The 27439-nt window shown below is 37.3% G+C and overlaps 1 protein-coding gene across 1 annotated transcript in view; it reads right to left on the reverse strand.

Moving 5' to 3' along the window:
* The window catches only part of RYR2 (ryanodine receptor 2), a 728853-nt gene that overhangs the window by 414566 nt on the left and 286848 nt on the right, over window positions 1-27439 (reverse strand). The window contains exons 4-8 of the mRNA XM_073878937.1: window positions 23682-23702; window positions 15343-15357; window positions 9702-9776; window positions 5752-5830; window positions 2494-2606 (exon numbers count right to left, since the gene is read on the reverse strand). Coding sequence (XP_073735038.1) covers window positions 2494-2606; window positions 5752-5830; window positions 9702-9776; window positions 15343-15357; window positions 23682-23702 — 303 coding nt within the window. The remainder of the gene's footprint in view (window positions 1-2493; window positions 2607-5751; window positions 5831-9701; window positions 9777-15342; window positions 15358-23681; window positions 23703-27439) is intronic.

A 27439-nucleotide genomic window follows, 5' to 3' on the forward strand; every position in this document is an offset into this window, starting at 1 on the left:
CAGTTTCAGTACGTGGATTATTCCAACTGCCATATTCCAAAGACCTTTTACTCCCTCACTTCTTGCCCGTATGCACTTTCTCTAGATTCTTCTAATCAACTACAGTGCAACCTGAGATAATAATTATATCCCATACCAATAACCTAAATGGTAACACGTACTTACTGCCTTGTAATATTCTCATACAGTTCCCTAGGTGTCTGGTTCATTCCTTCCACCAAGTTTTTGACAGAAGAAACCACGCACAACGTGCCCTTGGTCCTTCCTATGTTTTCTACGACAAGCTAGCTGCCCAGAGATGAATTCTAAAAGCACTGACTTCGTCCGATGAAAGGGAAATCTTAACAGTCTGGTTGGCCACCGTGTGTAGCTCTCTAAAAGGTTACCAGAAAAGGAACTTGCATAAATGGGCTAAAATGTAGCTTGAATTTGTGAATTTCATTAATCATGACATTTATTGATTTCTAAAGGCAAGAGAAGGTGAACCTCGTGCATTAGGATTATTGCTCTTATTATTGCTCGTATAGTGCTTTTTCAATCAAACCATATTCAAATTCATTCTCTCATTGCTTCATCCCAGGAACTTTGTGTTAAGTATAATCATCACCATTTTGCAAATGAGAAAGCCAGAATTCAGGAAATCACACGCCTCTCTCAGACGTGTGGTGGCGGAATTGATGCGAGGAGCCGCGGCCCCTGCAAGATTGCAAGTTTTCTACTCCTTCAGTGGGAAGTACAAGTCGTACAGCAAAAAAACATGCACCATTATGCCAAAATCAAAATAAGATCTGTAGATCTTTAAAAGCATGCACGGATTATTTTTAGCTGCTACTGGTTTCCATGTAAAACTACAACTCAAAATGTCTATCTCCTGATCAAGACATACAGCGCCTGAATACACAGCATATGCACACAGCAAGGGATTCATAAATGCTTCTTTGACAAGCTGACACACTTGTATTGCCCTAGAAATGGGGATGGTGCCTGCTTCCACCTGCATCGGTTAAGAGACAAGAGGAGAGAAATGCTCCAGGCCTCCCCTTAGCAAGGCAATGTTAGTGTTCCATTTGATTTAATACTCCCTGTCAGTTACACGAACGCTGTTCCATCATTTCCCTGGCTTCGTTATTCCCTCTTTGCACAAAGCAAGTAAAACAAAACCGTTCTCTCAAAATTGGAACTGAATGGGTTGGGAAGCAAAAACTGACTTCCAATACCCCCAAACCCACTCTAACTCCATGTTCATAGAGCGAGGGATACCAACCACCTACTTAATCCTAAATCCATGACACACAAATAATATTTTGATTTATGGCAGTTGGAATACACTTTCTATAAATCAGTGTGTGCTTAACTGAAACAATGTTTTACTTCTGATTTTTATTTCAATCATCATCCACTAGGATGGTTGGATTTTTTTTATAGTAATAATCATGTAAAGTTTATAATACCCCTATTTATATCTGTTTACTTTCTCTTTTTTTAAAAAAGATTTAAGTAATCTCGGGGCACCTGGGTGGCTCAGTCGGTTAAGCATCTGCCTTCGGCTCAGGTCATGATCTCAGGGTCCTGGGATCAAGCCCCACATTGGGCTCCATGCTCAGCAGGGAGTCTGCTTCTCGCTCTCCCTCTGCCTGCCGCTCTCCCTGCTTGTGCTCTCTCCTCTCTCTCTCTCTCTGTCAAATAAATAAATAAAATCTTTTTTTTAAAAAAAAATAAAAGATTTAAGTAATCTTTACACCCAAAGTGGGGCTTGAACTCACGACCCCAAGAGCAAGAGTCACATGCTCTACAGACTGAGCCAACCAAGCGCTGTTTGTCTAATTACTTTTTCATCCTTAAAATAACAAGAATATTTTGCACTGGCATCTTTCTTTGAACTTTGGTATATGATTATTCTTTAGCAAAAATAGAGTTTACTAAATAAGTGAAATCAAATATACCATGGCCTCGCCACAGAAATAAAATACACCTTCAAAGATGACACCTCAACTTTCTTCCTTCTCCCATTTCTAACCCCGGCCCTCTGAAACAACGCCGTGTGGATGAGAGCCTGGAGCTGGTTTTCATTTTGTCTAGTTCTCCTTTCTCAACATGGCCTGAGTTTCTCATATGATGACTTGCTTTAGTGTCAAAACTGGTCTCACAACCTCATTAATACAGCCTCCTTCCATGGCCACAAAATAAGGCCCGTGGAATTTTGAAATCCTGATTAGACCGCATTCACGTGCCGTTGATACAACAATCTAAGAGCAGGTGCTGTCAGGATCACGGACACACTAAGGATACCCGGGAAGCCTCGGATAAACCTGGAAAACCACGCTACCTCAAAGGTCTCATTATTCCCCATCTTAGGGAGTTGTCACTCATCAGAGAGAGATATGGACTTATTTCTAAGCCATTTCCCTAGATGATTTGCAATCTACAGAGAAAGCTGGATTGGGCTGTGCTGGATCCTATCGCTAAACATAACGACAGCATGGGCCCACTTACCAGGTACCTCTCAGAGGATACACTGACCAAGATGAGGTCATCTCCAACTCGAACCTTTTCTCCTTCCGATCGCTGCTTAGAGGCAGGGTGAATGGTCCACCAACAAGCCTCCCCTGCAGGATGAACACAAAGAGGCGCCTCTTACTGTAAAATCGATTTTCTTGGCCAGCGCCTCCAAAATGGAATAAGGCTTCCAAATCAGTCTCCTGATAAATAAGTAAAATGGTCTTTCCCACACAGCTTCCCGAAGTTTGAAATTGACTGCAAGCTCATCTCACAGACCACCAAAATTAAAAGACTTAGGCCAAATTAACTCAGGATAAAGACACACTGAAATGCAAAGATTCTTTTCATGGAACCCGACTGTGGCATTTTGCAAACTTTGGTGTCTCTCCCCTCCACTAAGAACTGCTTAAAAGGCTATTTATTTATGCTACCATAAGGCCAAATTTACCAGTCACGCCGATCTTCCTGCATTCTTTATATAATCACATGTTCATTGCTCTTTGTACTAACATCTAGTTTTCTGGCACATGATTTTCAAAAGGACTTGGGGTGTGGTAATGCGACAGTTGTGTCATAGCAATTTTAAAACACTGTATGTATGGGGCATACGGATTAAAGACAGATTCAAAGCCACTGAAATTTTACTATTCTGTGCCTTGTTTTATTCTTTATTCTAAAATATGGTAGTTTCCACTAACCTAAGGGTAAAATATAAGAGAATCCTACTATAGAAGGATACATTATAGAAACATCTGGGTACACATTCAATCAAATCATTTCTTCTAGAACAAGTCAAGCATAAGCCTCATGAGCCACATATCAAATCATTCTCCAGGCCCATTAGCTAAGATATAAACTTATGCAAACAATTCTTCAGTCTGTTTATAATTCCTTTTAGAATCTAAATGTAAGTTCTATCCAAAAATGAGAATAGATTTCAGTGGTATCTGTTATCTAATACTTGTTTTGTCCCTTTGACCAGCTTTATTGTTTTTCCCTAAACACTTATTTTTTCTTCCTCACTAATTCCCCAGTGTCAGAATTTAAGTTCCGTAATAGCGGGGACTTTGTGTATTTTGTTCACTGGGGTTTTCCCAGCTCCTACTAGCATACTGTAGGTACTAAATAAAAATTCAATTTGCATAAATGGGTAAATTAATCATCCAATAACATTTTTTAAGCATTCATACAGCCAATAGGTAATGTACCCTGAGATGCTTTTCTTAGACAAATCACAGTCTTACTTGAATGTCACCTTACGGGATTCATTATTCATTCAATTCACATTTTTAGAGTTGCAGGGAATTTTCATTCATCCACGCAAACATTTATAAAGCAACCACTATTTGTCAATCACTACTTTAGTAGCTGGGGATAACATCGATAAACAAGGAAGAAAAAGTCATCTGCCTTATGAGTTTAATTCTGATTCAGGCAGGCACCTAAGAAATAATAAATCTAATAATACAGCAATTCAGATGAAGTAAAAAGCTATGGGGAAAACTGTAGCATAAAGGGATCAGACTTAGGGGGAGGGACAGCCTTGTTTTGTTGTTTTGACTCTTACATAATCATCTCAATGTATGAAAACAAATTATAGATCGTGCATATGTCCTTCACTCCTTTTGAGAGAGAGAACTGAAGACTTTTTCATGTAACTGCTGCTGACAACCAAAAGGAGAAAATTTTTAACTACTAGCAAAAACAAAGAGGAATGACTGAGCTTCTATAAAATGAAATAAAAATCAAAACAGTATTTATCTTGAGGCACCTGGGTGGCTCAGTCGGTTAAGCATCTGACTCTTGGTTTCAGCTCAGGTCACGATCTCAGGGTCCTGGGATGAGCCCCACAAGGGGCTCCGTGCTCAGCAAGTAGTCTGCTTCTCCCCCTCCTTCTGCCCCTCCTCCCGCTCTCCTCCCCTCTCTCCCTCCCTCTAAAATAAATAAATAAAACCTTTAAAAAAAAAAAAAAAAAGCAAGGGTGCCTGGGTGGCTCAGTCGGTTAAGTGACGGCCTTCGGCTCGGGTCGTGATCCTGGAGTCCTGGGGTCGAGTCCCGCATCGGGCTCCCTGCTCAGCGGGGAGTCTGCTTCTCCCTCTGACCCTCCCCCGTCTCATGCTCTCTCTCTCTATCTCATTCTCTCTCTCAAATAAACAAACAAAATCTTTAAAAAAAAAAAAAAAAAGCAAAAACAAAGAAAACCGTACTTTTTGGTGCCCGGGATTCTGGAATTTGTCATGCATAGGGATGTGCTGATCTCTTAAAAGTTAATTAGGTTGGTGAATATTACTTTATTTTTATGTTTGTTGTCTGTGAAAAATTTAGAGTATGGGAAAGTATGTTTTTTAGAGATTTACTTGAGAGAGGGAGCAAGCAAGAGAAAGCACAAGATGGGGCGGGCAGAGGGAGAAGCAGACTCCCCACTAAGCAGGCAGCAGGTGTGGGGCTCCACCCCAGGACCCCAGGATCACACCCTGAGCCCAAGGCAGACACTTAACTGACCGAGCCACCCAGGTGCCCCTCGGAAAGTATTTTAAAAATAGGAAGAGGGGGTAGGTGTGGGGGCAAAGCTCGATCCCACCTCTGAAAGGAACTACTTAATAAGAGTCGGTCTCTTGCCCTCCTTTTTTCTCTACTTGGTCTTTTTACTTATTTTTAATCCCCAAGTAATGCATATTCATTGTAAAAGATCACATTGTACAGAGCTGTATAAAGTGTACAGAAAAGTCCTCTTTTGATTCTCTGAGAGGATAAATGTGTTTATGTATGCATTTTGTTTCAAAGTATAAAAATGCATGTGTATTCAGACAGATATGTGGCCCTCTGGACACAGAAATGAAGCCGACTTTCACTTTCCACCTTTTTGTTTGAACGCTAACATTAAGTGTGTTTCATTTTTTAGACAAACTATCTTTAAGATAAATGACAAAAGAGATATGCAGTTATATTTCACGAACAGATCAGTGCCCACTAATATGGTGAGCTTCCAGTAAAGCATGTAACAGGTTTTGTTTTTCTAGCCAAATCCCTAAAAAGAATAAGGCTTGAGGTACAGTTTGAACATCCAGCTAATTACGTGGGAATCATAAGCCAATAGGAACAATATACACTTCCTCCCAAGGCATTCATTTTTTCCTGACTCCACACAGAAGAACATTTACCTAACCTATCTTCCAGTCCTGTGACTTCTTCCAGGCCCATCCCTGCCATGCTCTCTCGGAACACAGCCCCTGCCGGGACCAAGGTGCTCACCTGTTGTATCCTCTTGCAAGCCAACATCAAAGGCCAGTTTATCAGTTGAAGACCGGGAGGTGGACAAGCAGCACAGATACTAAAAGATATAAAATCAGTAGTTGTCACTGAACATTTTTAGTCCTGTGAGAGTCTGACTCTGACACATCATTTGCTATCAGTAAATCTCTGCTCTGTCAGTCTTTTTCTTCACGTCTGGATGCTTCAGTGCACAACCCAGGTTCTTCACGGGAGGTAGAAAAACACTTACACGGCATTCATTAGGAGCACTGTTCTAAAGGAGATGCACTCCTTTTTTCCCCTCATGAAAAGACTGAGGAAATGTGTTCTGAGGAAATGAAAACAAAACCTGAAGATAAAAGACGTAAAAGATGACACCTTACTGGGGATATGTTTGTACATCTCTCACTTCACGGGATATTCATGATCATAAGCAGAAGTACAACCCGACCCGACCGTTGGAAATCTTTTTCCCAACAGAAATTGGAAAACTGTTCACTCTTATCTTCTAGCTTTGTTTTCATTTTTAAAATTGTAACTCTCTGAAATCCATCCGGAATTTATTTTGGTGTGCAGCATGTCACCTCACTGCATGCAGTGAGGGTCCCACAAGTGTGCACATGTGTGTTTCCCCAGGAGCAATTCAACTCTTGCAACACCATCATCTCCTTAGATCTCCTCATCTTCTTTCAGTTTCCCTAACTGTATGTAAACTTGGGACGTAAAGTTTCGGATCATTTGTCAGTCCAACTCCCTTAACCCCATTCTAACCTCCAAAACCTTGTTAACTGGTATAACAATGAGGACACAAGCTGGTGAGGATGCGGAGAAAGGGGAACCCTCCCTCCTACACTGTTGGTGGGAATGCAAGCTGGTGCAGCCACTCTGGAAAACAGTAGGGAGGTTCCTCAAGATGCTAAAAATAGAGCCATCCTAAGACCCAGCAACTGGGTATTTACCCCAAAGATACAGATGTAGTGAAAAGAAGGGGCACATGCACCCCAATGTTCATAGCAGCAATGTCCACAATAGCCAAGCTGTGGAAAAGAGCCCAGACGTCCAACAACAGATGACTGGATAAAGAAAATGTGTTTTGTGTGTTTGTAAACACACACACACACACACACACACACACACACACAGGAATATTACACAGCTATCAAAAAGGAAATCTTGCCATTTGCAACGACATGAATGGAAGTGGAGGGTATTATGCTGAGCGAAATAAGTCAATCAGAGAAAGATGATTATCATATGATCTCACTGAAACGTGGAATTTAAGAAACAAAGCAGAGGATCAGAGGGGAAGAGGGCAAAAAATGAAACAAGATGAGACCAGAGAGCGAGACAAACCTTAAGAGACTCTTAATCATAGGAAACAAACTAAGGGTTGCTGGAGTGGAGTGGGGGTGGGAGGGATGGGGCGGCTGGGTGAGGGGCGTTGGGGAGGGGATGTAGCACTGTGGGTTGTGCAAGACTGATGAATCACAGGCCTGTGCCCCTGAAACAAATAATACATATGTTAATCGAAAAATAACAAACAAATAAATAAAATTAGGCATTAAAAAGAAAAAGAGTGAGGACACAAGGATGGATGTAGCCTGAGGTCCAGACACACTACCGTCTACAGCAAACAAGGGCACCGTCAGCAAGAACAGGAGCCCTGCAAAGAGCACTCAGAGCCAATCCCAGGCACTGAGCAAGCCCAGATCTCCCAGAGTCACTGGACAAAGAGTGCAAAGCCTAGACAATTCCTACTGGGAAACTGGTCCACCCATCTCCGTGGGTGTCTGTGAGTGTGAGGAGCTAGGAGATGAACCAATCAGGGGATAGATGTGTTGACATATTAAGTGGAAGTCAGTGCCACGGGGATATAAAATCAAATTCACCTGGAGATTCCAATTTCTGTCCCTTGACAGCAAAACACTGGCTCCCAAGTTTATAGAAAAGATCCTTTTAGGGTCCCCAAACATGTTCTTAGCCGGTATAGAAGTGTGAGTCTGACCTTGAGAATGGCTGCCCTTGGTGGTACCTGAGGTTTACAGACTTTAGATCTAACCATACCAAGTGTTCCATGAAATTTTGCAATAATATTACAGTACTAGGCACTGTACCTATTAACATACATTTTCTCTTCCAATACTGTTCACAGCAACTATGATGTAAGTAATATAATTATTCCACTAAACGTTCATTAAGTTCCATGAGTACAAGGACATGATCTTCTTCACTACTATATACAGCACCTTGAACAGTGCCTAGCACACAGTAGGGGCTAAATAATATTTACTGAATAAATGAATAAAATGTTAACATGCAATTACAGGTTTAAAGAAGTTCAGCATGGTCTCCAAGGCTGAACAGCATATAGGAAAGTGAGCCTGAACCCAGATCTACTGACCAAGTCCAGGCTCCTAACCCACTATGTACAGGGAGTTTTCTTAAAAACAGACCCTCATGTTTATTATTCAATGCAGTTTTTGTGTTTTGATTGGTATTAGAAATAGAATTCTCTCCATGTATTTTTAATGCATGATTGCTGTATGCAAATAGGTTGCATTGATATATTTATCTAGTATCCAGCCACTTTATTAAAGTACATTCCTTATTTTATCTCTTATCTTGCTGTGTCAGCCAAGATTTCTGGAACAATGTCAAATAGATAATTTTGATTTCTGTTTATTTGTTTGAGTTAGTTTTGTCGAGAATCACTTTAGTGTTTGATAATTAAAATTTATGTTGGTTACTGATTTGACATTTATCACTGAGAAATTAATCATCAATGCTTAGTTTTTATTAGAAATGGATGTTGAGTTTTATTAAATTGTTTTTCAGCACCTATAAAGATGATCACAATTTTTCTTATTTGATTCTATTTATATGATGAAGCACATTAATAGAAATGATATTATTAAGGCATTATTAAAATCATCTCTATACTTTCCCTATACTTCTCTTCCTATACTTTTGAATTCTATCAACCAGAATTTTAAGTCAGATGTTCACACTGGTATTTGTGATTAAGATTGACAATTTTTTATATGTTTTGGGTATTGATATTGAGGCTATGCTTAGTCACCTGTTCTGGAATGATTTAAATAATATCAGAACTATCTCCTTCCTGAAAGGAATAATCAATTATATTATACTTTCAAATGTTGGACCATCATGTATTCACAAAAATTATACTGATGAAAAATTTAAATAATGTGGAAAATGCTTATGCTACAATATATTTTTAAAAATCAGGACATAAGTTTGGTTATTTAGTAAGATCTCAATTAGGTAAAAAAAATTAAGAACAGAGAAGATTGCAATTTTTTTAGAAGGCCCCACACTTTCTCTCATTAACATGATCATGAAGAACTGTGTCTTCTGTAATTTCCAAATTTCATAAATTGAATATGAATTGCTTTTATAACTTAATAAGGCTTTTAAAAGAATAGAATGACATTTTTATATATTTTATAATATATTAAATGTATCATTTTATATAACAAAAATATAAAGAAGTGCACATATATCTAGATAGATGGAAATGTATATGGTTATTTATACCTATAGGGATAACCCATGTGGATATAGCTTTTTTTATCTTATCTGTTTAATTTACTAATCAAATAAGTCATTTTTCTAATAAATGAACTGTGTAAAAATAATCAGAAATGAGAAATATTTCTTGACTCTCACACCTGTTTCCTCCTAAAACTAGTCTATTAAAAGAGACTAAAAAAAATAGGAGTCACAAATGATAGAACTGAAGGACTTTACAGGTCATCTAAGCTAACTCTTATTTTATAAATGAGAAAATTAAACAGAATACAAAGATACTAAAGAACACATACAATTCCAGAACTCATTAATACCATCACTAGAAAAGCTATTACCAACATTTCCTGATGATATATGTCTCAATGGACCCTCTAAGAGACACCAAAATCCCTACTCACCATGCCACTGTAGGAATGGCGTAGCAATATGGCGTGTCCATAGAGGAGTGTCCGATGACCACCACCTTGAGCAGTCTATGGAGAAAAACGAAAGGGTTGACAAGAAAAAAAAAAAAAAAAAGAGTAAGCTTAACTAAGTCAATAAGATACTCTCTTGTTATCAAGGAAAAGTTGAATAGGAAAGAACAAAGTAAAATTAAGCAAAGTTCTGTCGAAAGAATATTTAAATTGGAATAAGGCTATCAAGGAAATCTCTACTGTGGGGTTGGCAGTTGATCTAGTCCTCAAAGAATGAACCTGATTTTGGTAACTAGTCATAATTTGTAATTATTTATTCATGGTTATTTATTGTATTCCCCATTATATTGTGATCTGCCTTGGGTAGGGACTATGGTACTTTATTCACCATCTTCCCCCAGGTTCCTAGCAAAATGCCTGGCACACAATAAGGATAAATATCTGTTCAATGAGAGACTCTTTCTAACACACAAAATTGATCAAATCATCTCCAGGTTTAAAATTTTTTCATGGCCTCCAACTTTTTTTTAAAAAGGGAGTTCACATTTTTTATATGAAATAGAGGAAGGTTTCTCAAATTTTAGCAGGCTCACAAATCACCAGGAGAGCTTAGGATAAAGAGTGAGGATACTAATTTGTGTACACTTTAAGAAGTGAAGAAAGCACATTCATATCTAATACTACCATACCTCTTCTCATTCAAAAGATAGCCCCCTCACTATTATTCCATACAATTTCTAAATATAACTTTATTTACATGTTATGGTTAAAGGACCGCAAAACCATTCTTAAAACAGGTATGGAAAGGTCTTCCAGTCAGAAAAACTGCTTTTGAAAAAGGAGAATCACTTTTCTCATATGCTGAGAGTAAAAGGGAAAAATCTCCTTTGCAAACTCATATTCCTCCTCAGAATGAGGCCCTCTTTAAAAAGTACTTTCATTTTTTTAAGATGTTTGATTTAGTGTGGCTAAGAACAATTTTATTCACCTTGTCTGATCTGGATCACTTTGATAGGAGCTTACCTTTTCATACCAGATGTGGGCTCCAAAGCCATAAAATACTGCTGAACTTGAATAACACTCGACAGTCATACTAATCAAAACAGGATTTTTTAGAAATGAAGGACAAGGCTTTAGATTTAACCCAAAAGTGTTAAGTGCTCCTTTTATTCTAAAGCTTTGCCTACAGAATTCACATACATATAGTATGTATGTGCACACACACACACACACACACGCACATACACACATATATAAATGTTCAAATTGGTTAAGCTAACACAGATATTGTAGTGTCATAGTGTCTGAATTTTCTTTCAAATATAGATTTTACACAATTAGACAATTATACATATTTACACTATAGATTTCCTCACTACTTAAATACAAACTTATTCCACAGATTTAGTTTTAATAGAAGCCTAAATCTATAAGCACTCAGCTATATGACCGTATTATGCTATGAGAATCCCGCTAGGACCAACTAGATAGGAGTCATTCAAGCTCATGGAGCAGGAAGCTCAAGGCTGGCTTGCCTTTCAAGATCACACACAGGAAAAGATAATCTTGGCATTTTTTGAAGTTAACATTTTAACTGTTAACACATGAGTAAAGTAAGCAGGGCTTTCAATTATACCAATTCAAAAAAAGAAGTAGAAAATTAAATTTTACATAAGGCGAACACACTTTCAATTCACACTAATGTACTTTAACTAATCCTACCAATTCTCCAGTAAGTATTATAGGAAAGAAACACTCTGTCCTACTCATTCAAAAAGTATTTATTCGAAGACTACTGTCTGAGAGATACGATAACCTGATGCCAAGGGTATCATGCGTAACAAGCTCACATTATATTTTCTTCCGCATTGAGGATGAAGTCAGCCCCTGCGAGACTACTGGGGTCTCCTATAGATGATGGGGTCTAGGTGAAGGAGCTGCTGCCCTCTTGGGGAAAACAACACCACAAAAACATGAACAACTGTCATCCCCAAACTCTCTCCGTATTTCTGATGCTGGAGAGCTAAGCATCAGTTATTAGAAGGTAAAATTTGACTTTTTGAAAATATCAGTTAAAAACGTGTTTTTGGTGTGTGTGGGTTTGGTCCCCTTACCCCTGAAATGAACTGACAGGGTTAATGATACACAGCAGTGTAAAAAAAAACAAGAGCTCATGAGCTGTAAGTGTATAAAAGAGTCCAGAATACATTCAAACACAATCTAAGCAACACTGCTGTATGTATTCTAAACCAGCCTCGTTTTACACAAATTACCTTAATATCAATTTAGCATTAATAGGCATTCCTATGCCTCTAGCTTGCCAGGATCTTGCCAAAGATGTCCAGTTAGGGGACCCATATTATAACTGAAAGCTCTGATGTCAATGTGTCTACATTTACATTTATTTAGAACAATATGCAGTCGATGGGCATATAATGTATTCATCTGTTATTCTCTGTGGGAAGGGGGACAAATTGGATCACTGTAACTACATCTGAATTATTACTATTAGAACTTAAAATATAAGAGCAGAAAAGTATAAAACATAAAACCATAACAGCAATGACTAAGATAAAGTAAAGGCGTTGATATACACATAAAAATTTTTGGCACTATGTTTCTGTTGTTTGGGTTTGTTTTTTCTTTAGCTCTGTTCTTTAAATATGTGTGTTATATATTGGCTTACTAACATGTCACTTGTATGGCTGCTTTTAAAACTAATTTACTAACCACATAATATCTAAATATTTTGTTTTCTGTTTTTCTAGTCTTTTCTGTACAGAAATGTTAACAAATGGAGGACATTTCTCATAATTCCAGGTCCTTATTATGCAAACACCTTTTTAATAAGTCAAGACTACAGAAATTCTCCATAGCCCTTGACTGCTATGACATAACATGCCATTTTAGAAGTAAAACATTGAAATCTTAAAAGGAACTTATTCCTGCAGGTAATACTTAGCTAAGCTGCCAAAATTTAAAACAACAGACAAGGATAAGAAATTTGCATTAGAGAACGTCTTCCATTGTGTTCAGATATTTAAGCAGAGAAGCTTTTCAGTTTACCTTCAAATACTGATAGTAAAACTTGAGAAATGAGTTATTCCAGGGAGAATAATAAAAAAATATCTCCACGCTTAATCTTTCAAATCATCTGAGAAAAACACAAATGGAAATGGCTCAAGATCAACCAGAGCCGCACAGAATTACAGAGCCTGGTTATTCTGATCGACCCACGGGTCTGCCAACAGCCGGAGATACTCACAGTCCTGCCATCTTTAATAGTGAATCACATAACAGATTCACAGGATGACTGTAATACTTAATGAGAAATCTGGCTTCAGCGCAAAATAAAGGTGTCTGACAAGGCCAGTTGAACATTGTCAAGACAGCCATTTGGCACTGGATGGCTTACTTCTGATGGGGTCTTAACCAAAAGCCTCTGAAGGGGGGCAGATCTAAGGTCGATGGCAATACTGATCAACCATTGTGGCAAGAGCAGAAATGGGCTCCCGCCACAAGGAAGCATCTGTCTGGTTCTGGGAGGTTAAATGATGCCTGTCCAGGTATGAAACCCAAAGCAAATCATGATTGAAAGGTGACAGCTAAAGAAAAATCAGCATCTTTTCCCTTTTAAGTGGCTTAAATTACTATAATTTCATGCATATACCCTCTGCTCAGATTCTCACCTTTCCAAGATCATCCAATACAGCTAAGAAAATAAACCACTGGGCTTCTGGCTTTGCAGTTAAAAGGAATTAGAGCCTAATTAAATTATTTTAGGTATGCTACCTGGTTTAAATTGATTCTGCACATCACCTTGCTGTTTGCATTGATTTTTATACGAACCTGCTCTCATGAAAGAGCTTGGAACAGAAGTTTCAGGTAACTATTCCATTCACCCTCTCCTAAGGGAAAGTAGATACGGCACTGGATAAGGGACTGATGTGATAAAATGGCAAGATGATAAAAGGAGTACAGTAAATGCAGAAGTGGCAAGAAAAACTAAATTTTTCAAACCCAATTTCATTAGCTAGGTGTTAATATTTGCATAGGCAGGTTTTAATGCTATTTATACCATTTTCACAACTAAAATGCTTGTTTGATGATGTTTAAGTGGTTAATGTCCTCTCTCCCCAATGTTATAATTAGTATCTTCTACTGAAAACTAATAGCTGTAGTTATTTGAAATTTTGGAAAAGGTCATGTCCTTGTTGACAGCTGGCTTCAAAGAAGGCTCTGCTCTGTCATCCCATCCCAACTGTCAAATTCCTAATGTTCATGAAGAGGTCGTTGTCGGGACCTCATAATGCTCCTGGTTCAGAGTTTTGGAAAATATGAATGATAGACTTAGCTAAGTAACTCCATGCACGGACACAAACACTTTGCTTCCTTTTTTACATGCCACCTTTTTATTTTTTAAAAGATTTTATTTGAGTTCACCTTTTTAATCTACATCCACAATTTTGATTTAACAGATCTCATAGTTTGTATCTTTTTAAATGATATTCCTTTGAATTTTTTGATTATATTAAGCCTTTGCTAAGTGAATACAGCAAGTTTCTCTCTATGTTGTTTCTTGGCTTTTGGAATAAAACTAATTTCACGAATGATATATGAGAGATAGGATAGGTATGTAAAAATGAAAGCAAAAAAATGTCTAGTTTATGTCTCAAAAGAATGACATTCTGCTCTTCCCCTTCTTCACCTGCATATTTTCTTCAATAACATGACCATGTACTTCACTCTTCTCTTTGAGCTTATCTCCTTTTAAAACCTTTCCATTTTTCTAATTTGGTTAAGAAATGAAAAGGAGTTAAATTATTTTCACTTCTCCCGGAGTAGGTAATTTGATAGTAGCTTCTTGGTGCCTCTTCTAATTTCCCAGAGTACAAATCTCCTACTGTAGTCATGCAAGACAGCTTAAAAACAAAACAGTCAGTATAATCCCGAGTGAAAAAAAAATTTTTTTTTTAATTTTTAAGTAGGCTCCACGCCCAATGCAGGGCCCAACGTGGGGCTCAAACTCACAACGCTGAGATCAACACCTGAGCTGAGATCAAGAGTCAGATCCCTAAGCGACTAAGCCACCCAGGTGCTCCCTGCCCCAGAGTGAAAACTCTGAAGGAAAGCTGTTGAAAAAAAATTTATGTTTTAACGGGAGAAATTCCTAACATTGGCTAAATAAAACAATATGTTACAATATGACACAAGATGTCAAATGTCTTTCATTAAGCTGTCAAACCTAAATGCATGATTTATTTATATTTACAAGTTCCAAAGTTTGATTTAAATTTTTTTTAAGATTTTTTTTTTTTTTATTTGACAGAGAGATAGAGCCAGAGAGCACAAGCAGAGGGAATGGCAGAGGAAGAGGGAGAGGGAGAAGCAGGCTCTAAACTGAGCAGGGAGCCTGATGCGGGGCTGGATCCCAGACCCCTGGGATCATGACCTGAGCTGAAGGCAGATGCTTAACCATCTGAGCCACCCAGGTGCTCCTGATTTAAATTTTAAAAATTTGAAAATGTGAACAGAAGTGCCATGAATTCAAAAATAAATACATGTAACCAAACTTAAAACGCACAAAGTATTATATACATTAACAGATGATCCAATGTCTTACCTTCATCATGAATTTCTGTAGGGGCATAAGGAAAAGAGAAAATATTAAATATACATTATTTCAAAGATTTATTTTAAAATCTCTTATTTATAAAGATTCCACTGTTCAAAATGGGGTTATGTGAACAATAAGCATAAAAAACCACACTCACTGTGGTGTCACAAGAAAATTTAGTATCAACTACATGCTAGAGAAAAGGTGTAGCAAGCAAAACTCTCTTTAAAAATGTCTTTATATTAGTTTTTCCTATTTCTGTGAAAACATGCTCTACTTTAATGCCCGATTCAATTTACAACATAGCTAAGCAGAAAAAATAACCAAAGGTAAAATCTCAAAAATTACACTCTGAAAATGCTTTAAATTTTTTATTTCTTTTTTTGCATAAAAATGCCGTGACATAAACAGCAACCCAACAAAGTTTAGTAAAAATAGTGCATTAGAAACAGGTAAGGTGGATTGTAAACTAATATGCTGTAGATAAGCTGCTCATATTTCATGCAAAATAACAGTAAGCAAGTCCTACACACTACATAATGTGAGAGGTGAATTTCAAAGAAAAATCACAAAAACTTTTTTTCCCTTAAAATGACACAGCCTCTTTTCATGATTTACATATATTATAACAGCTCTTTTTTGCTTCTACAAAACATAATATGCACATGGCATTTCTTCATTTTCCTTTAGACCCATAGAGTTTGACTCCCTCTTCTTAAAAGGAGTACACAGATGAAAAAGAGCTAAGAAGGAAAAATGATACTATATTTCCAAACTTAGGATTAAATTTGGTTGTCACGGCATGTAAGCCCTACAGAGAAAAGATACACATATTTACATTCATTTTAGAGAAAACAGCAAGGGGAAGTTTTCTAAAATAGGTATTTGTAAATACCACAGTAATGTTCCTGAAATATACATGCATAGTAATTTATATATAACTAAATGGCAACTCTATTGTGACTGGGTTTTTTTTTATTTTTAATATTATAATTTGGTTAAAGTTTTATTTAAGTAATCTCTACACCCAACCTGGGGCTCAAACTCTCAACCCCGAGATCAAGAGTTGCATGCTCTTCTGACTGAGCCAGCCAGGCATCCCTGTACTTTTATAATTTTTAAGGAAAAAGTGCAAAGACCCATTTCATTCTTAGCTTTAAAAATATAGGCTGTTTGCTTACATTGTTGTGATATCAGTGGTAAATGATATCAGAAAACTTATTTTCCATGATGAAACTGACCAATCACACCCTAAATGTGATCTCTGGTGATATATACTAACTATCACTACATGAGGAATTAGGAAAAAATCATTATTCAGCCTTAATTCAAAGAAAAAGAAAAACAAAAACCCAAAATTTTGCTACAGATCATGGTTTATGAGAGATACCTTATTCATAAGATTTTTTTTTTAATTGATCTAGGTTTTGGAGATTTTTCCTTAAGAAAGTTCTCAGCCAATTTTGTCAGTTATCTAAGGTTAAACTACTTCAGGACTATAGTAAATAGAAAAAAGAACGGTCAGGGAAGTCCCAGGTCTGCTAGTCACAAGTTCTAAGTTGTGTCTCACTTCAAGAAGGGCAAGTCACAGGAGAGAATAATCCGGATATAGAGTAAAAGAGGACAAAAACTGAAAATTAGCAAAGGCCAAAATATCCATCTGTAGAATGAGAAAGAGCAGATGTAATAGACTCACATTATCAAAAGATAATCAAAAACGTGATTTGTGGCGTTACTAACACTAGCTATTTGTACAAATCATCTGTTGGTCCATTTGGCTTAAGTTCTAGTGATAACAACGGGGTAGGTGAGAAATTCAAAACAGATCATTCAAGGGCGAAAAAGAAAGCAAGATACATTAAAACAAAAAGGATAAATGTTATTTTAATCTCAGTATAAATACTGTATGAGTATGATAAAAAGCAACAGAAAAAAGTACCAAAAATCCTTTAAACATTTCTGACAATGATTAAAAAAAAAAAAAAAAAGAAACCCAGGCATAAAGATAAATATTGAAGAGAATAGGCTTGATGTGGGTTAAGAATATCACCTTATGCTTACAAGTTTACGCTTATTTATTTCCCTCATGGAAAGATAATTAGATAAAAGCTAAAATTCTATTAGATGAGATACAGAAATGCAGGACTATAAACACAATTAAGAGCCCAGGCACCAACATGGATTGACACTGCTTTCTGTCTAAGAAGAGACTGCAGGAGGATGAAACCCAAAGGGGGAGATTTTAGTTCTTCAGGGTGAAATTGCAAGTAGCTATACCTCAGCGTCCCCAGTTTAGTGTAATTACTTCAGAATTGGCAGTCAAATGAAGCTTCGAATGTGAGCAAGAGTTGGAGGCATACCAGGCATTATGCAAAATGAACATGAACCAGCAAGAGAAATAGTGCTTCTTACGCTTTAATTCCAACAAAGATGGCCCCGGGGGTCTAACGGATGGCAAACTGAAGCAGAAGAGTCTTTGGTCTAGAAAAGTATGTCATTTGATCTAGCACATCAGAAAGCCCTTAGGGATTTTCTTAGCATATGCAAATGATCATGAGTAGAAAAACAAATCAAATAGCAATACTCCACTCGGAAAATTGTAATCAAACACTGGACATCAATAGAATGCATAATTACATTCAAGCTGTTGCTGGTATAAAGAAACGGTGATTCAGGTGATGTAAAAAGCTCCTCTACCATAATTATACCTTTCAGTTCAACTTTGAGTTTTTTTAAACTGTTATTTCAGTTTTGTGAAGTGAGTTGATTAAAAAAATTAATACCCATGTCTAAGGAGCTGTTTCAGAAGTTTCTGAAATGCCTTTTTAAAAGTTATATAGATATAGAATTAGCACAAAATAAAAATTGGGGGGCTTGTCACTAAGGAGAGTTAGCCAATACGACAATCTAAGAGACTAAGGCAAAATTTTGACTCAGGAGTCCTTTTTAAAACAAAGTTTCCACTAGGGGGATGGAATGTCCTACCCTGCACACAAGCTATCCATCGAATTTCACCTCACGGGTCACCTTTTCTCTCCATGTCTCAAAATGCTAAAATTTCTCCATAATCTTCCAACTGGTAACCTCTATTTTGTGAGTGAGGATCTATCTGGTAAGCTTCATTATGTCGAGAAAAAAAAATGTTATTTCACCACCAAAGACTTAGGGTTATTGGTGGATGTTTCTTTTTTACTGAAGTCTAACTGACATGCAATGTTTTATTATTTTCAGGTGTACCACATATTTATTCGACAATATATACATTACTCGATGCTCCCCACAATATATACATTACTCGATGCTCCCCACAATAATTACCATACATTACTATAATATTGCTGACTATATCCCCTATGTTATGCTATTTCAGTTATTTTATAACTGAAAGTCTGTATCTCTTAATCCCTTTCACCTATTTCGCCCACCTCCCCCAACCTCCCCTCTGGCCATTAGTTTGTTCTCTGCATTTGAGCCTATTTCTGGTTTTGGTGATTGTTGTTGTTCGTTCATCTGTTTCGTTTTTCAGATTCCACATATAAAAGTGAAATGATACAGTATGTATCTTTCTCTGTCTGATTTACTTCACTTATAATACCCTCAGGCCCATCCATGTTGGTGGCTGTTTTAAGGTAATAACGTTCCCAACATATTTCAGGGAATGAAAGAAGTTGAAGAGTAAAAACTCCAAGTTCCAAGTGTGTATCAAGATAGACTATCTACTAGGATATATAGTTATACATTTGTAAAAGCAAAACCCTCAGCTACTTCCCTTATGATGACAACATCATAGGCAAAGGCTTAACTTTCTAGGGATTCCCCAGTAAAAGTATCCAAGACTGAACTGATGGACAGACATGTTGACTATAGGCCCAGAAAGCATCTAAAAGGAGCTCAGCTTCCAGCCCATGAAAGAGCAATGGTAACTGTAATGACAGGGCCCATGGCTATGCCCTCACATCGCTCCTATTAATGACAATCCCTGGCACTTAGTGATATGTGCATGCTGGTATCTTTTAAAGAATTCATTATATTTTGGGGGACAGGTCGGTACTAATGTTGTCATTTTTAACCTATCAACAACTCTGTCTAGGCAGGGTTTAAATGGACTACCTTTTCTTTTGAGTGTAATGGATTTGACATATATATATATATATATACACGTGTGTGGAATTATCTAGTTCTTCTTGAGAAGGATAAGAGAAATAGTAATAAGCTGATAAGCAACTATAAATCCTCCCATTTTCTCTCTCCGACACACATTTGTAAATCACTGAGCTGCATGAACATCCAAAATATGAAGAAGAAGAACAATCTAGAGCTTTTCGTCTTTGCATAGCCTGTCTTGTGAAAAAGATTTCTTAAATCAAGAACAAAAAATTCATCTCTACACAGAATATATGGGTCATAATGACCTGAATAAACATAAAGCCTCACCTATACTCAGACCATCTTGTATATCAAGATAGAGAAGATTCTATTTTTTTAAATCATTTCACACATGAACGAACCTTGATAACATGAAAGCATTTCACAGACCCTCACATAATAGCACTTGCACATGAAAACACATTATTTAAAAAAAAAACAAAACTGAGTTAGGAACATTTGAAAGAATTCTGTATTCTAACAACAGCATCAATGTATTCTTGAAAAGAGCAAGTAAATATATGAGACCTCATTTGGTCTATAGACAATGCTTCACATATAAAAATATCACAATCCTTTCCACCCCTTCTCCCCAAACTCCACCTGTGACCCGCAATCCCAGGCCCCATGTTAGAGACCAATGCTATGGGTTAGGGGTGCCAGAAGGCTGGGGTGGAGTAGAGGAAAAGAAGAGGCGATCAATCACCTGTTAATCCAGGACTCACCAACGTTATTCTCCCTTGGTGCCTGAAGAGCAGAATTTGATTACTCAGTAGGCTCATGATCAAATGCAAAATACTCAAAGATGCTCAAAGAGACACTGGGAAACAAGTGGGGAGAGAGAGGGAGGGAGGGAGGGAGGGAGGAAGAGACTGATTAAGAATGATTGATTGACCTTGGATGAAACTATCCAGAATCATGCTAGCAGAAAATTTATAAAGAAGCCATCTTAGTTTCCATATATATTTAAGTTTTAGAATGCTCCTAAAGGTCTTCATCTGGGGTTAAGTGTACTACGTAGGTAAGCATAACAGTGTTAAAATAGGACACCTGTCTCAGAACAAAGTCATGGCAAATACTGCCACATTCTAAACCACACTGTTACACCACTTAAGCAGGGACACCAAAGGGAGTGGCTGAAAATCCACTTGCTGCCCTTGGCTGACCCCCAGTTCTGGTCTTTCAGAGCAGATGGAGAGCAAAGAGATGATTTCTGGGAGGGAGGGTTTGGTAGGCTCATAGTCCTGCTCTCCTCCACACCCAAGCATGCCCTAGCAAGAGTGGCTTCAGGGACACCTGTGTCCTCAGGATGCAGGACACTAGAGACCAGCATCTGACTGTACCTGAAGATCAAGATGAAGATACAGGCTAAGTAGGCTGTGGCAGCAGAGGGCAGGGCTGCCACTGGGAGGTGGCTTGCTGCGAACAAGCAGACCGGCCATCCTAGAAAGAGGCAGGCTGGAGAATGTCTGTAATGCCCCCAGGAGAACTTAGGACAAGGCAGTCATCACCACCAACCAGCTGGGGGGCCAGTGGCTGCAGCAAGAGAACCACAGGTCAGATTTCTGGGGATGGGCACGCCCCAGAAAACCCTCCCAAGTGCCCCCCAAAGCGTGTCAGCTTTAACACCTGACAAGCTTGATGAACAGCACTGCCATCAAGACTTCCTGCCAACTCTCCTCTTCTCCCATGTTCCCATAGCACCGAGAGGGGCAGGAGCTCTGGACTAGGGGCAGAGGTGTGAGGAACATGGCAGTGTGAAGTGAGAGGCAGCTTCCCAGAGCCCTTTCCACTCCAGGCCTCCTGCCTGGGGCAGCCTGGGCCCCAAGACAAATAACTTGCACTAACTTCAGACTTCTCCTATTACACAGGATTGGGCGATTTAATTACCAAAATGAGACTTTTGTGACTTGAAATGACTGGCGGGGGTGTCTCATGGTCTGAATGTAAAAAAGGCTGTGGGACCCATCCTAATTTAACCAATGGGACAGAGGAGAACAAGCCCCCCCACAGAGCAGGCAGGTAGGCAGGGAGTTAATCTGTTTTTGGCTACCCTTCAAGGTACCTGTTATCGTAGAATTTCAAACTTCTAATGACAAATGCATAAGATTTTAATTACACGGGTCTTCAAAGAAGGAAAGAGCTCAAATCTAAAAATTACTGAGTGATGTGCTCAGAGTGACTATCAGTTTTCTCAAATGAATCCAGAAGGGTATTTTAATTATATGATACCTAAATGGCAGTATATTCCAGCATCAATGTTTTATTATTAATATCATGGTAATATTTTAGAACAATAAAGGACTAGTCCAGATTCTGACCCTACAGACAAGGAGATCATATCCACAGAGAGCCTACATAACTGCATGATTTTCAGCTCAATACTACTTCCATTACTTTCTCAGAATCAGAAAGAAATCTCTACTGCAAAGATTTACAAATAAACTTAATTTTGAGATGTGAAATTGTTACAAAAATAAGACAAAAGCCACATAGTGAGGCAGATCAAATTCTTCCCCTACACAGAGGAAGAAAGAGGAAATACTTACAGACGATGGCAAAGGGGGTTTCTATTTGCGCAAGCATCCTATTTCCAGGAGATCTGAAAGTGGCTTGAATGGTTGGTTCAAGAAAAGGTATCTAGGTATGGTACAGAAGTGGTGTAATGGAAGTGAAGGGGTACAAAGATGAGAAAAGACAAAGAGACTTGTTTCAGGATGGCTGATATTGCCAGGGGACATAAAAAGGTGACAAACATGTTCTGAGAAACAGGCTTTCATTCCCAAGACCAATGTGAAGCCTGGATTGGAACTTTAACTACAGGCACAGAAGATAAGAAATTTCAAAACAAAAGCAAATTGAACAAAATTAGGAATAGTTTAGCTATGAATAGATAATGGATTTAAATTATCGCCAGAAATATAATATTGAAGCAGGAGTTCTCAAAATCAATAGGTAGGTGTCATCATCATGGAAATGGTCACTTATTAAAAAAAAAAAGTTTCCATGAATATAAACGGATATAGTAAGTGCAAAAGAACCAAGAGGCACAAAAAGAGGTGGACATGGACTCATTTGGGAAACAGCCCTGAAAGGCTCCTGAAAAGGTAGCAAAATATTCACAATATGGAGAATATCGAGAAAATCAGATCCCACAATCAGGAAAAATAATAAAGATAAAAATGAAGCCCATCAGTTAAGCCAATCTTTAAAAAGTCATCCTATTAAGTCACAGAGCAAATAAAAACAAAATAATTCAACAATGGAAATAATACAATATGCGCCTCCCTGGTTTGCATGCTCTGGAAAAATGTGGATCAGGAACATCAGTGTTGGTGAGACTCTAATTTCCATTCAGAATTATTTGGGATATTCAGGGTCTTCGGGACTGGAAGGATCCTTCCCTCTCCCTCTCTTTTTAGCAGAAGAGTAAAGGGACACCAACGTAGTAATGTGGCCACTTCACACAATTTGTCACAATGTTGGTCCAGACTTAGCCTCTGGAATCCTGCGACGGCACCTTTCCTCATGCTACAGTCATTTCCCTTTTCTTTTTAAGATCACATTTTAGAGGGGAGGGGGGTGGGGGGAGGGGTTAGCCTGGTGATGGGTATTAAGGAAGGCACGTACTGCATGGAGCACTGGGTGTTATACGAAAACAATGAATCGTGGATCATTACATCAAAAAACGAATGATGTATTGTATGGTGACTAACATAACATAATAAAATTAAATTTTAAAAAATGGGAACTCAATATAGAAAATAAACCTGAAAAAAAAAAAAAGATTACATTCATACAGATAACAAACCGTTTCTATAAGACCTGGAAAAATAGATAAGGCAAGAAGTAGGACTTGAAATAGTCAAGATTTTTTTTGATAAGAGATACAATATTAATAATAAAAGCCTTCCTTTGATCAGAAGCATATTATAATTACAAAGCCACTGACAGAGAAAGCATATGCTTGTAAGGTATGGAGAGTATTTCAATCTACCTCACTTCAGATGAAGAAAAACCAAAAATCTCTAAGGTTCTAACTAGAGATCAGTAAAATATTGGTTCATTACAAGATAGCGGTTATTTCTAAGACTCAGAGTCCAAGCCACAATGGGAAGCAAAGCAGAAGGACTGGAGGCAACAGCAAACATGCACTCGCTTAGATCACAATTTCTTTGTAAATACATAGAAACACATACCCATTTTTCCACATCAACTTGCTGTGGAAAGAAAAAGCCAAAATAAACAACAAGCAAACAAATAAATATGTGGCGATGTTTCAATTAATGTCACTTCAATAAACTGAAATGTGGTCCCTGCACTAAAATCTACTTCCAATTCTAAGAGATAATAAAAGTATTCAAAATTTTCATTAAAACATTTAATCTCCTCAAACCACAAGAAAAATCAATTAATTTAGTAATCGGAACTTCTAAAGTTATTAGGCTAGAAAAGCACCAGGTGCATAAAATAATAATAATCCAACATATCTAAAAGCAAACATGAACCTTTACCTAATTCTCAAACCTAATAGGCCTCCTGATTTAGGGACAACTATTCTCCTCTAAGTATCTAGTTAATGAAAAAGGTCACTTTAGAAATACAGCACCTAACTATAAAAAGATTTTATGTAATACAGGTAAAATTTCTCTTACTCCCATCTTCCTAATATTGTATAAAATGTCACAATAAAAGGCATGCCTTGCCAAATACTTCTGAAATTATATCAGCAAATTATTTTTAAAAATGCATTAATGAATGCCTGTTACCCTCATAATCATTATGTGATTCTTTAAAAAACTAAGTGAAAATTAAAAAAAAAAATAAAAAAAAATAAAATAAAATAAAATAAAAAACTAAGTGAATATAATTATACTCCAAAGTGTAAAAGAGAACAAAAAAACCATACATCAACAAGGACTGTCTTCTACAATGCTCTACGATTCCTAGCAAATCAATCAGAACAACAACAACAAAAAATCAACATTGAGGGGCATACTCTGTCTCAAAGTTAAGTTTCCATGACCCATACCTCCCCCTTCTATAACACATATGACTGGTGTCCTGTGACATTGGAGCTTTGCTTCAGATTCTTCATACATTTAATTTTATTTGTAACCATTTTCCCTAGAAAAATCCATTAATCAGGGAAGAATCTAATGCTATTTAGGCAGAAATCTTAGGCCATAGCTAAGAATCTGCTTCCCTTGGGAAGCAAGCTCCACATGCAGAGTGGTATTTTTAAGATATTATAAAGTGATATAAAAATATCAACCTAAATATACAGGTGGAATTGTTTTGAAGCCTCAGTGAAATTCAATCCACTTAAATTTCTTGTAATAGAGCACTTTGATTTATTTAACAATTTGGTTAGTCCTCTGAAAAATCTGTTCTAAGCCTCCTCCCAACCTTTTCATTTTAAGAACACACAATGGCTATTTAAGAAAGAAAAATTTACTGAATGGAAAGGCCTGGTTTTCCCTATACATTTTTAAGGTAGTTGGCTGTGATAGAAAGGTCAAGTCCTCTTTTTAAACATTAACCTATTAGAGCGATGAATTTATTTCTCTGGGTTCTGGGGCAAAGGGAAGAAATTTAGTCAGTTATAAAATAGTTACCATTTACTTTTCTACCACCAAAAGGAAAAATTCTTATATTTATTGTCTTTCAAGAACAACAACTCAAGGAAATGTGAAATGATTTCCTTTAATATTTGTCAGGAAAACAAAATATGCCACACTTTCAGTGACTTCAATGATTAGCAAAGACATATTAACCCATCACTATTTTCACTTCTAAATGTTAAACATTCTCTCTCACCCCCACTCCCCCCGCACACACACTTGCATCAGTGCAAATATAGAGGCTTGCAGGATTTTTCTAGAAGAAAGAGAACTTAAAATCAAGAGTCAAAACTACCATTAGTAATAGAAGTTCTTTAATGATGTGTATTTACAAAGAGAAACAGTTTCATAAGTAGCAAGAATTAGTAGCAATATAACAAACTCAGTATCCCAATACCCAAAGAAAGGCTTAGCAACAGCATGTGCCAAGGATGAATTATCAGATCAACACACAAGACAAGACAAATGGCCCACAGATTTAAAAGACGAAAGTGCCATACAGTTGTAATTATGCATAAGCGATGCAGAAAGATTTCATGACACATCTCTTATTAATGTTAACAAGAATCATTTCATTAAATGCCTGCAAATGGTGAAGAGGAGAATGATTTCTGTGGAGCTAATTGAGAAAGGGAAATACAAAGTTCACAATAACCTTGATTAATTTTATACTTTAATTACCAAATCCATAAAGCATATAAGACAAACGAACATTCGTTCCAATCATTTATTATCCAAACATTTGGGATTTTTAAAAAATAGAGATTTCATTAATTTAGAGAAAATATTTTAATATCTTTAGAAAATTACATCAAATATTCTATCATAATAAGACTAAAAAGGGGCAACCTCATTTTTCAAATAAAACAAAACTTCCATTAAGAGAAACAAAATTTAAGTAAGGGTTGCTGGAGTGGTGGGGGGGTGGGAGGGATGGGGTGGCTGGGTGATAGATACTGGGGAGGGTATGTGCTATGGTGAGCGCTGTGAATTGTGTAAGACTGTTGAATCCCAGACCTGTACCTCTGAAACAAATAATACATTATATGTTAAAAAAAAAAAAAAAAAAAGATAGTAGGAAGGGAAAAATGAAGGGGGGGAAGCGGAGGGGGAGACCAACCATGAGAGACGATGGACTCTGAGAAACAAACTGAGGGTTCTAGAGGGGAGGGGGGTGGGGGGATGGGTTAGCCTGGTGGTGGGTATTAAAGAGGGCACGTTCTGCACAGAGCACTGGGTGTTATACACAAACAATGAATCATGGATCACTACATCAAAAACTAACGATGCAATGTATGGTGATTAACATAATAAAAAAATTAAATACCAACCTGATTTAGCAGAGAGGACAGGAGTTAAAAATATAATACAAGAGTAATTAATCCTAAATTATATCATTATATGAAAGATGGAACATTCATATGACATCTCTATTTCTCTACTCATATTTTAATTAATACATTTAAGACATATAAACATGAACTACTCCATAACCTTAAAAAATTTAGTTGCTTCTTCCAAATTGCTTAACTCATTTTACTGTGTAAAGTGAAGAATTTTATTGCTATTAAATCTATAAGCCACCCATTAAGTAGTTACTATGTGCCTCGCTTTGAACTAAATGCTTTATATGTAATCTTACGGTCTGCATTTTACAATATGAAGAAACAAAGGACATATAAAGATGTTATGAACACAATGAAAAAAAATGTTACTGAATAATGGAACTTGACCTGAAATTGGGTCTCTGGCTTCAAAGCCCCATACTCCCACGCCACAACTAGGTACACCATATGCGAGTCACATCATTTTTTTTTTTAAAGATTTTTATTTATATGAGAGAGAGAAAGCAAGTGTGCATGAGCAGAGGGGAGGGGCAGAGGGAAAGGGAGAAGCAGACTCCCCACCGAGCAGGGATCCTGATGCCAGGCATGATCCCAGGACCCTGGGATCCTGACCTGAGCCGAAGGCATATACCCAACTGACTGAACCACCCAGGCTCTTTTGTTTCAAAATTTTATTCACATTTAACTTGAAATTGCTCTATAGCCTATTTCTTCTGGTAAGTGCCACCCAATATAATGTGTTAACATCAAAATAAGAAAAAGTAAAATGCACCTAGAAATTTTTTTTTTAAGTAGGCTCCATGACCAATGTGGCCTTGAACTCACGACCCTGAGATCAAGAGAGATGGTCTATGGACTGAGCCAGCCAGGTGCCCCAAATTCTTGTAACATCATAGGTGTTATTTAGTTTCAGTTGTTCAAGGCATGTTTGGTTTTCTGCATAGATACGTTTTCTAAATAATTACACCACAACAATAAAACATTCAT

The sequence above is a fragment of the Callorhinus ursinus genome, unplaced genomic scaffold (genome assembly GCF_003265705.2).
Source record: "Callorhinus ursinus isolate GAN/ISIS: 27379988/994484 unplaced genomic scaffold, GSC_fseal_2.0 scaffold32, whole genome shotgun sequence".
NCBI lineage: Eukaryota > Metazoa > Chordata > Mammalia > Carnivora > Otariidae > Callorhinus > Callorhinus ursinus.